Source organism: Panthera pardus, unplaced genomic scaffold, assembly GCF_024362965.1.
Source record: "Panthera pardus isolate Hobbes unplaced genomic scaffold, ASM2436296v1 HiC_scaffold_6, whole genome shotgun sequence".
NCBI classification, from domain to species: Eukaryota; Metazoa; Chordata; class Mammalia; order Carnivora; family Felidae; genus Panthera; species Panthera pardus.
In genome coordinates this window covers 50,220,115-50,238,703 of record NW_026526991.1, presented here as the reverse complement: position 1 = coordinate 50,238,703, position 18,589 = coordinate 50,220,115, and the positions used below count along the sequence as shown (strand labels likewise).

The window sequence follows — 18,589 nt, the reverse complement described above, 5'->3', positions numbered from 1 at the left end:
ACGGGGCTTGAACTCATGACCCGTGAGATCATGACCTGAGCCAAAGTGGGACGCTTAACCAACTGAGCCACCCAGGAGCCCCAAAACAAAGTCATTTTAAATTTGCAGTTGGAGAAAGCAACTGCAGAACTTCCCATCAGGTTTAAATCTATTTCAACCTGTGATTCCCAAGAGAAAGGTGAAAGGTGAACACCCCAACTGGAGAGTATCAGACACAACTGGGGGCTCCCCTTAGGGGTATTCACATGTCCTCCCTTCTCCCTTCCCTTCTTTTTGGTGAGGAGACAGCACTTTTTATGGGACCATGCCATGTTACTCAAGGGGATGGGGCTGGAAAGTGGATGAGATTCACTGATTTAAAGTTCTTTTTTTCAGAAGGAAATCTTTTGCTAGATAGACAGTAAATCTTAAAATTTTGCTCACACATTCACCCCTAGAATGCTCTGAAATGTTCTGGAATGTGACTATTTTGTTTTACTGAGAATAGTAAATATTTGGTGTGACTTAATTACATGTTTATACATATGCATATTCTAAATATATACATGTAACTTTTATCGAGTTTACAGATTATTCCATTATCCTGCACAGTGGTCAGTTTTGGGCTTTATAACTTCTCTTAGGGATGTTTCCATTTGATGAGGCTCAATACATTTGGTATTGAGTCTACCTTAGATTTAATCCTGAAAATGAACTACAGCTCACATGAGTACAAAAACACCATCTTGATCTAGAAGGTTTGCATTTAATGTAGGAGACTGATAATTAAAATAACCCATACCGACATTTATAAAAAAAAACAATTCGCCTCCGAGAGGAGAGGTTTTACCAATTTGAAGTATGTTGTGATTTCCTTTTAAGGATCATTAAAAGGCCCCTAAAGTAAGATTTTATTATAAACAGGCTGATCACCCCATAATAATCATGGAACCATATCATATCCCATAATCCCATCTGAATCCCAGGAAAATGTTTATACTCAGGAACAGATGGTTTAATATCTCAACACAACATTGAAAAAAAAGCAAACACATATACCAATACCTTACCCGCTGTCTAAATTAGTCCATAGTAAATGTTAATGGGACTTCATTCAATCATGATTCTTAGCTTCTAGCAAAGTATGCAAAACATTCTATTCACTACAATTAATTCATAATTTAAACCTCCACTCAATGATCTGATATAATTCCGCTAGAGAAATAGAAACATTGAGCATTTTTACACATGTCATGTTTTACAACCGCAAATTGTTTTGGGCATAGGGCACAAAAACAAAAACTTTGTTATCACCAGAAAATACAACTTTTCTAGCATCTGCCGATGAATTTACACTGTATTTTGCCGAGCCGTAGTAACATCGTAGAGCATTCAATGTTTCCCTTGGTTTTTAATAAAATCCATGTTCCACTGAAATGGTCTGATATGAAATAATAATGGAGACAACAAACTACACCAAACCCATCTCTGTCATCATTGCAGCAGAGGAAACTAGCACTGGGGCCTCCTGGACAAACCCACACAGCTTTGCAGAGAGGCTTGAAAGTCATCATGGTGTGTAGGCACATATGGCGGCCATTCTCACGTTTACTAGATTCTTCTCTTTTTCTTTTAACCAAGACCATAGCTGAGGCTTGCAAAATTCATCAGGGTAGAGGCTCACTGGAGTCATAAAGCCGAACCCAGAAGTGGGTCCAAATCTGTACGAGCTCCTGTCACCGTCACTACCATGCCTAGCAGGCATATTAAATGAATGTGGCTCTGGGAGCCCAGTCATTGTTTGCACACCCTAGTATAGTAAAACCTTGGAGTGTGAGTAACTTGGTCCGCGAGTGTTCTGCAAGACGAGCACACATTTCTAATACGTTTTAACTTGATAAACGGGCGATGTGTCACAATTCGAGTAGGATGTGACACCGAACGTCAGGTGATCACAAGTGAGCCAATGGTGGTTCTCTCTCTCTCTCTCTTGCTGCAGGATTATGGGTGATCACCTCCCATGCTCGGATGCTTGGTCTCAGGCTGCGGTGTTTGGCAGATAGCAGTGATTTTTCAGAACGTTGGAAGGTGCCCAAAACTGGCACGAGTGTATTTTTTTGTCATTTCTAAGAAACTATGGACAGTCCTTTACTTTCCCATTCAAGAGTAAGCTTAGGAATGTTTTGCTTCATTCTAGGTCATCGGATAGGTTCCTTGTTAAAGTTGCATGGAAAGAAAAAGGTCCCATTGAGCCAACAGATAGCAACGATTCTGTTAGTGATAGTGAAAGTCGTCCTACACAATAACCCTCCTCTCTCTTGTCTCCCCTCATACCAGCCACGAAGGTTTTCAAAGGTAATTGCAGGTTAATTTATTTTTCTTTATATTTTGTATTTTGTTTACTATTTGGTATTATATTACAGTATTGTAGTCATTTTCATATGAATATTTTGGGGTTGTGGAACGAATCATCTGAGTTTCCATTATTTCTTATGGGAAAATTCGCTTTGATATACAAGTGCTTTGGATTACAAGCATGTTTCCGGAATGAATTATGCTCACAAACCAAGGTTTTACTGTACCATGTTTTAATTCTCCACTCTTTGAGAAGAAGTCACAAACCAAGCATCCTTTGCTTGCCTTGTGATGCTTTAAAAAGCTAGATTAGTTGCCAGCATTTAAAAGTTAGTAGATTTCATGTGTAACTTCTTTTAAAAAATTAGGAAGGCAGAGCACCTGGCAGGCTCAGTCAGAAGAGCGTGTGACTCTCGATCTCGGGGTTATGCGTTTGAGCCACATGTTGGGTGTAGAGATTACTTAAAAAAATAAATATTTTAAAAAATTTAAAAAAATTAGGGAGGCAATATGGTATAGTGATTAAGAGCCAAGAGTTGGCAGCCAGATGCTTGGGTTCAAAATCCTGGCCCTACCACTTATTAGCCATGTGCAGTTGAGGACATAGTCTTTAGGTACCTTAGTATTCTCATGTCCGAATGGTGATGACGAATAATAACAGTACTTAGCTAGAGGGTGTTTTTTTTTTTTTTTTTACAAGGATTGAGTTTTTACATTAAAGCGACTGGACCAGTGCATAAGCAAGTGTACGTGAGCATTCACTCTAATGATTATCTATCAACACTGGACATGTTCCAACTCCTCCCTTGGATGGAGCCTTCAATTTCCCATTTGTCACTGTCCTCACTTGGATGGGTCTCATTCACTGACTTGCCTCACCCCTGAGGGCTTCGGAATTTGTGACCCTTTGAATGAGAATACACCAGCACTCAGTGCTTCACATTTGATTGGAGATCTCCACAGAATCATTTGTTTAAAACATACTTATTGAACACCAACTCTGAGTTAGATAGCTCTGCTCTGGCCACTGGCCATGAAACCCCAGAGAAGTTGGATCGCAAGGAGAGGCAGGGCCGGTTAAATCTCATGAAGTTCTTAGGCACGAAGCTCTCTTTTCCGCCAAGTGATTCCAACTGGGAAGGCCATACAAGCACATCATATGGTGGGGAGGTTACACTAAATGGGTCAGGGGTGTGGCCTAGCAAAGAAGGGTAACGCATGGTTATTGAAGTTCTGAAAAAACCAAAATGCTTTCACAAGTGCTTGAAATCTCAGTATCAATTGGTCACATGTGCAGAACTGAAAGCCTAGGACAAAAGAGGCAATGACAGCTGTTTCAAAATCCAGTTGACAAGAGACAGCAATGACAGCTGTTTCGCAATCCAACAAGAGGAGGTCCCTAGAAATTTTATCCTAAATCACAAGTACCTGTTTGTATAACATCACAATGATCGACATTGCCATGCTGCCCACAGACGTACATTCTTGATCCTCAAGAGGACACTACCTACTCTATTGCTTCTCAAAATCTGCATTTCTATTTTTTACTTTTTATATCAAAATTATACATGTCAGATTTCTGCAAGAGCAGCCCTTTACTTCCGACTTCCCCAGGTACAACTTTTGGCTGTTGCTCTGTTGGTAAGTAACATACAACTGTTACTATTTCATTACGTTTCAGTGCTAGTCATTGACCTTCTATTATGAAAGATGGGGAGTTCGTTCTCTCCCGCTCTATACCAACACCACACTCATATATGTTGCTTATCCTGTGGGCTCCCCCCATTCTTCCAACACAGTTTTGTCTTAATTTTTCATAAGATCAATATTTTCTTCAGACTATGTAAACAGTACTCACAGACAAGTCATGTCGCATACCATGCCTTTTCATAGGACACGTTTTCCCTGTAGTCGTCTGTTGTCTTGGTGTCTTTGCTTAGTTTTCTTGGCTTTATCATGAATCCAACTCCTCAGATTTCCCAGATTATATAAAGCTCCTCTTAATATGTAAAATCAGGGGCACGTGGGTGGTTTAGTCGTTTAAGCATCAGACTTCGGCTCAGGTCATGATCTCACGGTTTGTGGGTTCGAGCCCTGCATCAGGCTGTGGGCTGACAGCTCGGAGCCTGGAGCCTGCTTCGGATTCTGTGTCTCCCTCTCTCTGCCCTTCCCCTGCTCATGTTCTTGTCTCTCTCTCTCTCAAAAACAAATAAACATTAAACAACTAAACATATATATATATATATATATATACACACACACACACTGTATATATATACACTATATATATTATACAATATATATACTATATATACTATATATGTATAGTACATATATACTATGTATATATAGTATACTATGTATACTATATACTATATATACTATATATATACTATATATTATATATACTATATATACATGCTATATACTATATATACTATATATTATATATACTACATATATATGTATATATATTATATATATATATATATAGTATATATATATACACTATATACTATATATACTATATATACTATATAATCAGATGAGGGATTCTAGCAAAGGTTCACAACCTGTCTGGGCTGTTTGCTTCCTAGGGTTGCTACACAGATCTTGGGAACTTCCTTCCCACAGACCCTGCGAACCCAGATAGATGTTCTCTTGACTTTTGTTACACTTGTTAAACATGGAGGCCATTAGACTGAGGTGGCTCTAATGCTGTGCTGGCCTATAGAAGCAAACCAAAATCTCAGCCTGTCAATGTCTTAAGGTTACACAATCAAAAAGCTAAGGAAAACCAATCACAAACAGCCAACTGGGCTTTCGGCTACATCCAACCAATAATCTCCTTTCTCTGTATCTGCACTTCCTTTACGTGTCCTCCCCAGGCTCCTGTGGGTAGAGTGCCCCTAACCACTTCCAGTTTGGCACTCCCTGACTTGAATCTATTTTTGCTCAAATAAACGCTTAAAATGTTTAACGTGCGTTAGTTTATTTCTTAACACTAATGACATTAGTAAACTAATAACACTTAGTTTACTTCTCTCCTCTTTCATTCTGTAATGGCTATTCTCTGGATTTTGTGTCGTTTGGACTCAGCCTGAATAATTCCTTTCTAGTCTAGATTCCTCATTTATTTGTTTTGTTCTCATTTCTGGACTTTTCCCTCAGCTTCATTTTCCAATATTTTAATTTCTGCCACATTATGCTCCGAGAGCTCTTTGTCCCCCTCAGTATGTTATGTTATATTAGCAGTCGTCTCCTGCCTCCCACAGATACAACATCACAGGTTGTCACTAATGTTAATGAAAGCTTTTTCCTTGTTAAAGTTTTCTCCTTCCTGAATGTGCGGCTTCTGTTTTTCTTTTTTGTTTCTGGTTACAGTCTTGCATATTAGATTCTTTCCTCAGGTGTCTGCTTTTTCGTAGCTGTCTGTTCACATTAAGGAGAGCACCCCTAAAAGGCTGTTTGAAAGCTGGGTGTACCTGTGGTCTTCCCTGGATAGTTCAGGCCAGGCTGTTTCTTTGGGTCAGATGGCTCTGATTCTTTCTGCCGCTTTGAGGGTATTAAGCCTGGCCGCCTGGCTTGTTTGAGCCTTCAGAGGGGAAGAAGGCTGGCAGTCTTAGGTATATACACTTTCCCTATATATATTCGGTATATACACTTTCCCCTCACCTGTTTTTAGAGTGGTACTGCTACACTCAGCGGGGCTCTCTTGTCCGGAGACCCTCCATGTCATGCTTTCCAGAGAATGGACCTAGGTTCTGGCTGTGCTGGCTGGGGGAAGGCATCTAGGAATAATTAACAGACTTCCCACCATTCCTCCTGTCTCCCCTCTACCATCACTCTCACTGCTGGAAGTTCCCGACTCCGCTGTCTTGCTTTTGTTGGGAGTTTCGAATGCAAACCGGGTTCCCTGTCAGCTTTCCCTTCTGCTTCTATAAATTCATCTTGCTCCATCTTGTCTGCCACTTCCAGATTTGGTTGCTGTTGGGGCGCCTGGGTGGCTCAGTCCGTTGAGGATCTGACTTCCGGCTCTGTGCTGACAGCTCAGAGCCTGGAGCCTGCTTTAGATTCTGTGTCTCTCTCTGCCCTTCTGCCACTCATGCTCTGTCTCTCTCTCCCTCTCAAAGATAAACAAACGTTAAAAAGTATATTTAAAAACCCAAAAAACAAATTTGGTTGCCGTTAACTATTTTCCCCTTCTCCTTTTGGGTTTGTAACTTTTGAAAAATCTTATACTGTCATTTAAAAATGGTATGGGGTGGGAGCGGAGCTAAATGCCGGCGTTCAAGCTATCATCTTTTGACCTCTGAAGATTTAAACCCACTAGCCATCCTTCACTATCAGAACTGACTCTTAAAGTGAATACGTATTCTTTGCTTCTCAAACAGTTGTCGGAAGAGGTAGAAAATGACGCTGTCTTTTGTTTAAAAATTTTTGTCTGTATTAGAAGACAGGTAAAATCTTCTGAATTCTGGAGCTAATTAAATATGACTCAACAAAGCATCCCAAGAACATTCTATAATAACTAGCTATTCATGGATCTTACTCTGCTAGTTAAGGTACTTTGCTCAAAGGGACTAGAAACGTGTCCAAACTACACTGGACACACACACACACATACACACACACTCATTCAGCTTTACTTGCAACTGTATATATGATACCTGGCAAGTAAAACAAGTTATTTGATTTGAAATGGAGCAGTGAGTAGAATTTTTATTGCAAAGTTGGCAAAAAACTTGAGCCATTCTCTTTAAATACGTTTAAGACTTAAGGGGAAAATGACAGATTTGTTGTGCTTGTCATAAAGGCTGCTTTACGATTTTATAAATAAAAAAAGCAAGCCTTTGTTCCTGAAAACAATTCAGTCTCAACTAAAAAAGAAAGCCAACAAATTAACTCCACTCACAAAATGCTGTCTTTTGCGTTTCTGATATAGGATGCGGGAAGGGTCATCAATCAGGTGGAGGCAGCGATGGGTGGTGGTGTGGCAGCAAAACCCATGTGAAGTCAGACAGAATGGGTTTGAATCCTGTGTGGCCCTGAGGAGTTCTGGGTCTTGGGCAGGTTACCCAGCTGAGCCTTTCTATTCTAGAAAATGGGCATGGACGCCACAGGGCCACTTTGAGGATTAATAATGTAAGAACACACATAAATTGCTTATCTCCATGCCTGGTACAAAGCAGATACAAACTGTAGTAAAACAGCAAAAGAAAACACCCATATCAACGTGACTTGACTGACAACCGCGCATGACAGGCAGCCGGGGCTCTCTGGCTTGGAAGGCAGCCGGGCCGTGTTAGAGGGTTCGCGCTCTGGCATCTGATTGGCTGAGCTGTCAGAGTTTTAGGATGTTGTCCTATACCCCATCCTTCTGCGAGGCTGTTCCACTTTATTTGCTATAATAAATTGCTCCATGTTATAGCAATAACATCAATAAAAGTAATGCCTGATGCTAATGTGCTATGAATGTCTCATCAGGAACTGAAGAAAATTAGTCTAAAACTGCTCACCACATCCAAAGTCAGAGAGGCTCATTTCTCAGTCAATTAGGTATGAAGAGTGAGGCTTAAGCCAAGTATAAAAGGCGCCGGTGGAATGCGTCCCGAGATGAGGGCCTGCCTCTTAGCACTCAGGTTTTCACAAGGTGAAGAAGACGGATGAGGACTTTGTATAAAGATAGTGAGATACGTCAATAAAGCCCTGCATTGCCTCAGTTTCACTAACAGTACCTGCGTGTGTTTGAGAACAGCATCCCTTGGTTTCCTACCCAAGTGCCGTAATTGTGTGCAGTACAGCTTGAGTTAAAATATTTCATGAGGCTCTATATGTAAGATAAATAGCAATCATCATAATAACGAACACTTGTTAGGGTTCATAATCGGTTCTAGGCACTCTACGTATACCAACTCATTTAATCTTGTCAACCATGCTATCAAGAAGGGAGCGAGTGCACCGTTTAATAGATAAGAACATGGTACAGAGAGGTCAAGAGAATCGAGGAGTGGGGTGGTCTAGGCTCTGAGGCTTGCTCTTAATCATTTTTCAAGTTAGTGTATCTTTGGCTCACACAAAGGCCTTTGCTTAAACATCTATATTCACTGTCTCCTTCAAAGGCTCATTTTCTGGAGTGAACAGTGGTTAGTAGAAGATAGTTAGTAGAAGATTGTTTCTGATGGACTCCTTATTCATTCACTCAACAAAGAGAGGGATTAAATAAGCACCGTGTAGGGGCACCTGGGTGGCTCAGTCGGTTAAGCCTCTAACTCTTGATTTTGGTGCAGGTCATGAGCTCACAGTTGGGATTGAGCCCCGCATTGGGCTCTGCACTTGGAGAGCAGAGTCTGCTTGGGATTCTCTCTCTTTGTCTCTCTCTGTCCCTTCCCTGCTCTCTCCCTCTCTCTCTCAAAAAAAAAAAACAAAAAAAACATAAAAAAAAAATAAGCACCTTGTATACGTCAGGAACTGTGTGAGGCCTCAGGAGTTTACTATTTCATAACAATAAACACGGATTCTGGCCTTTTTAAAAATTCTTATTTATTTTTGAGAGAGAGAGCACGAGCAGAAGGAGGAGCAGAGACAGGGTGGCATAGAATCCAAAGTAGGCTCCAAGCTGGCAGGCAGCACAGAGCCTAATGTGGGGCTCAAACTCATGCAATTTGAGATCATGGCCTGGACTGCAGTCAGGTGCTTAACCAACTGAGCCACTCAGGTGCCCCTGGCCTTTTTTTTTTTTTCTTTAAAGTAAATTCTGTTTTCTCATTTGGGAAAATATGAGTATTTTCCATGAGGAGACACAAACTCAGTATGGCGTTAAGTTGTATAAATGGAGCTGTAGCTCCATAGACGGGCTGACAAGCATATCTGACAAGCTTATGTGTCATATCTCCGTCTTCATCCAGGAATAGCATCATACTGGTAGCTTCCATAAACCACTTCAGCTTACCGCTGGCTGAAAGTCAGGCCATTCTTGTGGGGGTTTTGGAGTAGTTTCCACTGTTGGTATTAAATGTAATGCTTAATACATGTATAACACCATCAAAAAGCATAATTTTAAATGACTCTTCATATGAATAAAATATGTTGTACTTGTGTGTACCTGAATACACTTCGAAGTGTATTCAAAGTGTATTCAAAGATTAAGCAGCTAAGTGCCAACTTAAAAAAAAAAGTATATATCATAGGATTAGTTTCTAAATGGATACTCTCCTTTATAGTTAAACTACGCTTTTGTGTATATCAATTTTTTTCTTTAAATTTTTAAAAACGGAGGTATAGTTGACACACAGCGTTACATTAGTTTAAGTGTAAAATATAGTGGTTCGACAGGTCTATTTGTTATGCTATGCTCACCACAAGTGCGGCCACCCACCACCTGTCACCATGCAATGCTGTTACAATACCATCGACTATATCCTCTATGCTGTCCCTTTTGTTCCTGTGACTTACTCATTCCATAATGGAAGCCTGTATCTCCCACTCCCCTTCACCCATTTTGTCCATCTCCCTACTCTCCTCCCCTATGTATATCAACTTTTAAGAATAAGTCTATTGCAGGGGCGCCTGGGTGGCTCAGTTGGTTAAGCATCCAACTCTTGGCTTTGGCTCAGGTCGTGATCTCTCAGTTCGTGGGTTCGAGCCCCATGTCAGGCTCTGCACTGTTAGTGCAGAGCCTGCTTGGGATTCTCTGTCTCTCCCCCCCTTTCTCTCTGCCCCTCCCCTGCTCGTGCTCTCTCTCTCTCTCAAAATAAATAAATAAACTTAAAAAAAAAAGACTAAATCGATTGTATGAAAAACCATAAAGACAATTTTCCCACTTAAAATTTGGAAGTAAAATGACTATGTGGCAAAAGAAGCTTCTGAGCAGTGGGTGTTTTTGGCCTGCGCACAAGCAATACACATCTCTAAGGACAGGGAGTGCATTTTCAAAACCTAGCAGAGGGCCTAGGCGTGGTAGGCGCTCAGGACGCATTTATTTAACGAAGGCAAAGGGAAGAAAGAACGGAGTGGACAGTGCGCCTCTGTGAGAAGCCAGCAGTTTATGTCCTACTCCAAGAGAGGCCGTTTTCATAGCCAATCCTGAAGGAATAAATAAATGGAATGGAATAAACAGAATAGAGAGCAGCTTTGAAGCTACACGGGGGTTGCAGCAGCCACGTTGAGCCCCAAACATTTTTAGAATAGTAAGTTCTGATGAGCTCTCCCTTAATTTCAGTAACCAGCGCTGTTGAGAGAATGACCGCATCCCGTTTCATGATGAACAGACTGAGAGGCTAAGCGACCCAGTTAAAGGCATAAGTGACTTTGGTAGTACCTAGAAGAGGTCCAGAGTCTTCCAAATCCCACCTCACCTTTCTACATATCATAGAGAGGCATGTAGACACCTCGGTCCTACTCTTCTCCCAGGAGGCCACACTGGCGTTCAGGAGGTGGGTACAGGCGCTCTCTCATACACATAGCTTCTTGTCCTTAACACTGATTCTGTGTTGTAGGTCCACTATTTTTAGTGTTGTGCCAGATCTGTCTGATGTATTGGTTATAACTGAAATTTCATTTTCAGTGTTGCGTTTATATTGTCAAAGTGGCAGTGGACAGCCCCCATTTCACACTGCCCAGTTGAGAACTATTTTTGCCTTAACCGCTGACATAAATGCGATCCAACAGAGTGTAGCGAGGCATGGCATAAAGTGCCTTGATGTAACCTCATCACTCTTTCTTGAAGGGACCACTCCTTGATCACAAACATTGCCTCTTTGGTCTTCATGTATTAATCATTTGCTTCATTTTCTTGGGGCATTTGTGGATGAACCTAGTTTATGGATATTAACAGCATAAAAACTTCAATTCCCATTCTATAAACAGGGGCTGAAATTTTCAAAGCTGTTTTACCAAAGCAGTTATTCATCTAGAGCCCGAGGAAAGGAGGGAATTAAACACATTTATAGTTCTGCTTTTCTTTTTGGTTTGGTTACCCAGACACCTTGGACCATGCAGGAATTCAGAAAGTTACTAAATTAAGAGATAATATTTCAGTGTTGTAAAATGGCTTATAGATGCATAGTGGGCAGATAGGAGGATAGTTTTAAAAGGAAATAAATGCGACTTTTGTTAGTGAAATGGATTACTGTGAAGACTTAATCACAATATAATAAAATGTAGGGAACCCATATGCATTTATATGCTCATTTAACTATTCATGGTGGGGGTGAGACACATTTATTGGGCACTTATTACTTGCCAGGGACTGCACTAGGTATAAATATGTTATATACCTATATACTAGGTATATAAATATGTTATATACCTATATACTAGGTATATGTTATTTTACATAATACTTCAAACAATTCTATATTTTGTAAAAGGCGAAAGATTTATGCAATCTGAAGAGAAACCAGAGTATAAACAATCCTATATTTTGTAGATATCCTTATTTCCATTTGACAGATGGAGAAACATAAGACTGGAGACAGTTTAAGTAAATGCCCCATTCACACCGCTAGTTGAGTGCTAGAGGTGTGAGTGGCTCTGTATGTTTGTAACATTACAGGGAAACTTGGCAATGACACTTAAAACATTTTTCACACCTGTAAGCCATTTGACAATACAATTTCCTAATGTCTTTTTTAAATGCTGCATTAAAAAAAAAGTCACTTTTACTTACAACTGATGGTTATTCCAAGTTCCACATTATGCTTCTTAGGGAGCTTTACATGAAACGTTCCACTACTTGGGATGACAGACTCTGTAATTTCAAAACAAAGAAGAGTACGTTTGTAGGTGACCAGGAAGAATGGAGCACCAATCAATGGAAATGCATCAGGGATTCTTGTATCATAATCGTCTGAAGTTCAAGTTGTAGGAATTGAAGTAAATGAATGCCTATAAAATCCTGATAAATTGCATTCCTGGTTAAGAGTGGATGTCCTGCTTGGAGGCAACTGTGTGCATTTCACAGCAACAGCTGAGTTCAGTATTTCTTAAGTGTTATTCAGGCAACATTTGCATCGAATTTGCCTGGAATGCAAGTTACAAACAGATTCCTGAATCATCCGGGATCTATGGAATCAGAGTTTCTGAAGATAAAGCCTAGACGTCTACATTTTAAACATATTCTCCAGGTGATTTTTTTAACAGATTTTTTAAAATGTTTATTAAAAAAAATTTTTTTAATGTTTTTTTTTATTTTTTGAGAGAGAGATTGACAGAGTGTGAGCAGGGGAGGGGCAGAGAGAGAAAGGAAGGCACAGAATCTGAAGCAGGCTCCAGGCTCCGAGCTGTCCGCACAGAGCCTGACGTGGGGCTCGAACCCATGAACTGTGAGATCATGACCTGAGCTGAAGTCAGAGGCTCAACCGACTGAGCCACCCAGGTGCCCCTTTAATGTTTATTTTGAGAGAGACAGAGAGTGAGCAGGGAAGGGCAGAGGGAGGGAGACATAGAATTTGAAGCAGGCTCCAGGTGCCCCACTCTCCAGGTAATTCTTAGGCATACTAAAGTTTAATCATAGGTCTGGTTTTACATATATATCTTTTTTTTTCCTCTTCAACCATATTTTTCCAGAATTACCTAGTCAGCAATTCTTTTTTTCAACTGTTTCTTGAAGGTAGCTAGGGGAATAGGTTTTAAGAGAAATTTTAGTTTGATGCGATGGTTGTTGATAGGGGCTGGGGGTGGGGGATAGGAGGTGCCTTAATTTGTAATCTAAACAGTGAAAAGTACCCCTCAAGAGGTAGAAGCGAGAGTGATTCTCAAAATATTTTGCAGCCAGAAGGGTACTGGCCACAACCAGTCAGACTGGACGCTGACTGCTAGGTTGGAACAGAGGGTCCCCGGAGGACCCAACTGCATCAAGGATTGTGCTTAGGTTTCTGGATCATGGGGAGCTCTGGGAGGTCCCGGGGAGGAACGGGAGGGCAGGGGGTACTGGGACAGGGTGCAGGTTGGCTCAGATCCTGTCCAACCGGTACAGAGGTAAGGTGACACTGTAGCAACAGAGAGAACCAGTGGAGCTGGCTGAATCTCAACCCTGGATAGAACTCAGTGGATTCACCAGGGCCTGACTAGTATTGGAGAAAAGAGGGAACTGCTACATATTCTTAAATAGACTCTTCTTAAAATTCCTTTAACAGTCTGGGAGACCTTCAGTTAGAGTTAAGGCTAAAAAGAAAATACGTTAAACGTCCGGTTAAGCTTCCGACTTCAGCCCAGGTCATGATCTTGAGGTTCGTGAGTTCGAGTCCCACATCGGGCTCTGTGCTGACAGCTCAGAACCTGGAGCCTGCTTCAGATTCTGTGTCTTCCTCTCTACCTGCCCCTCCCCTGCTCATGCTCTCTCTCTCTCTCTTTCTCAAAAACAAACATTAAGAAAAGAAAGCAAGAAAGCAAGAAAATATCCTCTGAGGAGATAACATCTATTGACCCTAAGCTGCTAATGACTATAATCCTTTCTTGAAGGTTTTGGAAAGGGGTGGAAGGCGCCCGTGAAGGGAAGCATTAGCGTAAGTGGGGGCTTGTGGGATGGCAGAACTAAACCATTTTTACTGCTTGATTTTGCTCAGTGCTTAACCCGCACACAAGGACTCCACCACAACCATGAGGCCCTGGGTTCAATTTGTTAATCACATACTGAACACATTTTGTCTCTGCCAAGCTTAGGTGGAAGTGGGGATGGTCTCATGAGAACAGCTGGAGACTCCCTTCCTCAGCCTTAACTTGCCCGTCCAGGCCTTTTGGACTCTTCTAGGAGGAATTTAGGCCAGTGAACCTTTTATAAGACAAGAATCTGATCTTCCAAAACAGAAGATATGCCACAGGCTGTTCAACTGGAAAACACAATAAAAATTTGATTTCTCTGGGCCCTCTGGGCTTCTAGAATGCCACCTGTGAAAAACAGATCCCCAAGCTGCTTCTCCCAGTCCCTCCCACTGGTCTTTGGTTGTTTTTTTTTTTTAAGTTTTTACTTAAATTCTGGTGAGTTAACATACACCACAATATTAGTTTCAGGTGTGCAATTTAGGGATTCAACACCTCCATACAACACCCAGTGCTCATCACAAGTGCCCTCCCCAATCCCCATCACTTATTTCCTCCATCCCTCTGCCCCCGCCCCATAACCACGAGTTTGTTTTCTACAGTTAGGAGTCTATTTCTTGGTCTGCCAATCTCTCTCTCTCCTGTCTCTCTCAGACTTTTTCCCTATTTTCTTTTTTTGTGTTTCTTAAATTCCACATATGAATGAGATCATATGGTATTCGTCGTTCTCTGACTTATTTTGCTTAGCACCCTCCTACTCTTCTTAACTTTTCGATGAGTGTCACAGACTGTGAGTGGATGTCTTTGGCTTTGCTGTTGTCCCCAACTAACACACTGATGTACCAGAAAGGATCCATATATATTCATTTGTTTATTCATAAAGAATCTGTACCCTTGGGGCGCCTGGGTGGCTCAGTCGGTTGGGCATCCGACTCTTGATTTTGGCTCAGGTCATGATCTCATAGTTTTTGGGTTCGGGCCCTGCATTGGGCTCTGCACTGACAGTACAGCCTATTCGGGATTCTCTCTCTCTCCCTCTGTCTCTGCCCCTTCCTTATGTGCACTCTGTCTCTCTCTCTCTAACATAAACTTAAAAAAAAAAAAAAAGAATTTGTACCCTTCCCATTTCCCAATAGGTCTTGAGATAGATAAAATTATTTTCCCTAACAGATTTCAAAAAGACTGGCTAGGTTTGATACACTGGGGGAGAAAAAGAAAAGAGGTAAGTAACAGTATATAGGTGTGCTTTACTTCCTGGCTTTGGATGCTGCAGGTATAAATATTTACTTCCCAAACATTTCTCAAATCTGTGCCTTTCTTCCATCTCTTCCCTAAGTCCTCTACATTCCCTGTTCCAACAGTGGAAGACTAATTGCCACCTTCTTCTCACCCCTAAAGTGACAGTTAAGAGTGGGGAATTACCATGCAGACTGGGGGCTGAGAGGGCATTTGAATGGACCACATTTTGCCTATCTGCACCAACAGCCAGTCTGCAGAGAGAAGCGAGGGCACATGAGGAGCCTGCACGAGGTCTTGGAAAGCCTGTGCTTGGCCTTGACAGCCCTTTTGTCTGATTCGAGAGCTTCCTGGGGCTGTCTGCATTTCCTGTCCTCCAGGGCTGTGAAACACCTGTGTGCTTCCAGTAAATGCCCCTTCTCTGTCTGAATTAGCTCCTGTGCATTTCTGCTGCTTGCAATGGAAAGATCCCTGATGAACACATTGAGCTGGTAGAGGAAATGGGATGGGAGCTAAGCAGAAAGCCTCCACAGAAGTGTTCATGGGTGTGGTAGGAATTTCATTACCCAGATAAGGCTTGCAAGTGGTCCATGAGTACATGCATAAGAAGCTTTAGAGGCAGAAAACGGCTTCGCTAATTCTGGAACTCACTTGATGTATGTTTGTTTTAGTGTTCTGTGTTTTTTTTTTTTTTAAATTTTTTTTTTTTAACGTTTATTTATTTTTGAGACAGAGAGAGACAGAGCATGAATGGGGGAGGGGCAGAGAGAGAGGGAGACACAGAATCGGAAGCAGGCTCCAGGCTCTGAGCCATCAGCCCAGAGCCCGACGTGGGGCTCGAACTCACGGACCGTGAGATCGTGACCTGAGCTGAAGTCGGACGCTTAACCAACTGAGCCACCCAGGCGCCCCAAGTGTTCTGTGTTTTTTACAAAAATTCTCTGTGAAAGGGGAGGGGAGCATATGGTATGCTCGTATGTATGTATACATGTATTCACGTATGTATATAACAGCTTGTCCATGATGCTACTATACAAATGAGGTCTTGGAACCCTACGGGCCGGGAATCATTGATCTAGAATTGTTACTATAGCAACATTTTGCTTTTATAAATTTTTAATGCAGGGAACCTTGACCGAGATTAACATTGTTAATGACACTGGAGGAGATATTACCACTTTCTGGAAAATAGTAATGAATCATGTTTGACTACATGAGATTTGAAATATTCATAATGATGAAGAAATATCAACAAATGAATCTCTTTGATCAGCCGTGGCTTCATTTTAATCTTTAAATGCTAACATGATTTATTTTATACTTGGTAAGTTTTTTTTGTTTCTTTGTTTTGTTTTTGCCCACACAGTTATTTGGTGGTTGAAGCAAAGGCCTATTTACATTGGTGTTTCTTAAAGAACTACTATTGGAGAGGAAAAGATACTTGGAGAAATCATAGGTTTAGAACAAACAGCTGGAATGTTTACTTTGTTAGACTCCCATGTGATTATTTTGTGCTTCTCTTGTTTTGCCTTATCTTTGTTAATACTGTAATTAAAAACACATTTGGGTAAACATAGGCTCCCTTCTTTCCAATCGGCCTGCTTTTCCTGCCTGAAGCATTCGTTGTTGGCACAGTAAGATAATCACCCCATCATAATTCATCAACCTGCACACCCTTATGAGACTTGAAAAAGTAAGGAGTTCTGAGAGGGAGCGGGGAAACATAAATGCTTAACCCCCAACCACTCAGAGGAAAGCACGGGGGCTCCTGCAATGATGGCAAACATCATTTGATAGGATTTTCACTGGGACTTCTTTCCAGAACAAAGCCGTATTTTTTTTTTTTTCTGACAAAATAACTTCATAGTCAAAGCAGAATCTTCAAGTGTTCACAATTTTGTAGACTGGTATTTAAAAGACAGTATTGAAAAAGGCAAAATGTAAGTTGTGTATATATTATGAATATAGCTTTATACAATTATATACATGATAAACGACGTTGCAAAGAAATATAAAAAAAACTTTTATTAAAGTGATGAGGCTGTGAATAATTTCAGCTTTAAAAAGAATCCCATCAATGTCACTACAATGTTGTTTATACAGTGGTGCCCATTAAAAGAGATAGATTTAGGCAAGAGTGTACTCACAGGCAAGCTTTCTTTTTTTTTTTTAATTTTTTTTAACGTTTATTCATTTTTGAGAGACAGAGAGAGACAGAGCATGAGCGGGGAAGGGGCAGAGAGAGAGGGAGGCACAGAATCGGAAGCAGGCTCCAGGCTCTGAGCCATCAGCACAGAGCCTGATGCGGGGCTCCAACTCACAGACTGTGAGATCATGACCTGAGCCGAAGTCAGACGCTCAACCGACCGAGGCACCTAGGCGCCCCAAGCTTTTTTTTTTTTTTTTTAATTAAATATAATTGATTGTCAAATTGGTTTCCATACAACACCCAGTGCTCATCCCAACAGGTGCCCTCCTCAATGCCATCACCCACTTTCCCCTCTCCCCTACCCCCCATCAACCCTCAGTTTGTTCTCAGCATTTGTCTCTTATAGTTTGCCTCCCTCCTTCTCTGTAACTTTTTTTCCCCCATCCCCTCCCCCATGGTTTTCTGTTAAGCTTTTCAGGATCCACATATGAGTGAAAACATATGGTATCTGTCTTTCACTGACAGGAAAGCTTTTTAAACTCTGTGTTACTTAAAATAGAGATGGCTTATCTCTGAGACCCAATAGTTTGGGAATTAATATCTTGGTATGTTTCTGAGGAAGAATTTTGGAAATGGGTGGCCCACATTCGGGCAATTAGGAGTGAATCCAGGATAGGACTAGTCTTGAATTAGCTCATGTCCGGAGATTTCCTATACCAATGTTCCAAGATCTCAATTGGCTACAAGAGAGCTTTCTGACCCCAGCAGTTTCCAGCAGATTCCAGTAGATTGGTAATGACTAACTAAAGTGTTTTATTGGAGATTCTGATGTTGTGTCTGGGCTCAGCAAGAGAATACTGAAATCAATTAGTGATGTTGGCCATGAGCAAGGGAGGAGAGAATGACAGGATGGGAGCATATTTTTTTTCTGGCCTTATTCTACATCATTTCTATCCATTTGAAACACGTTGATTTCTGGAACAATTGGGCAGGGGGGAAAGACCTTTGGTCCCTTTTCCCCTGTCTCTTATTCAAGCAAACTTGGCACTGAACAGAGTGAGTTTAATAGACAAGTTTCTATTTCTTAGAGGAGCTTAAACCAAGGATATTCAAATAGTTAATCAGCAAATATTAAGCTATACATATACATTAAGTATGGATTAAACAATGAAAAAACATTGAGGATACACATAAAATAAACATGTATTGATAGCACAAGTAAATGCTTGGATCCTGCTTATGGCAGAGGTCAAATTGTGCTGGCCATTCCACTACAGGGGGGTTTCAAGAATATGCTGTTACATCCTACAATGCACAGGATAGCCATCT

The 18,589-nt window shown here is 41.1% G+C and overlaps 1 protein-coding gene across 16 annotated transcripts in view; it reads right to left on the bottom strand.

Moving 5' to 3' along the window:
* The window catches only part of GRIP1 (glutamate receptor interacting protein 1), a 682,822-nt gene that overhangs the window by 58,648 nt on the left and 605,585 nt on the right, over positions 1-18,589 (bottom strand). For all 16 annotated transcript variants that reach the window (XM_019455025.2, XM_053896004.1, XM_053896010.1 and 13 more), the window contains one exon: positions 12,005-12,085. In XM_019455025.2, the coding sequence (XP_019310570.2) occupies positions 12,005-12,085 (81 nt within the window). The remainder of the gene's footprint in view (positions 1-12,004; positions 12,086-18,589) is intronic.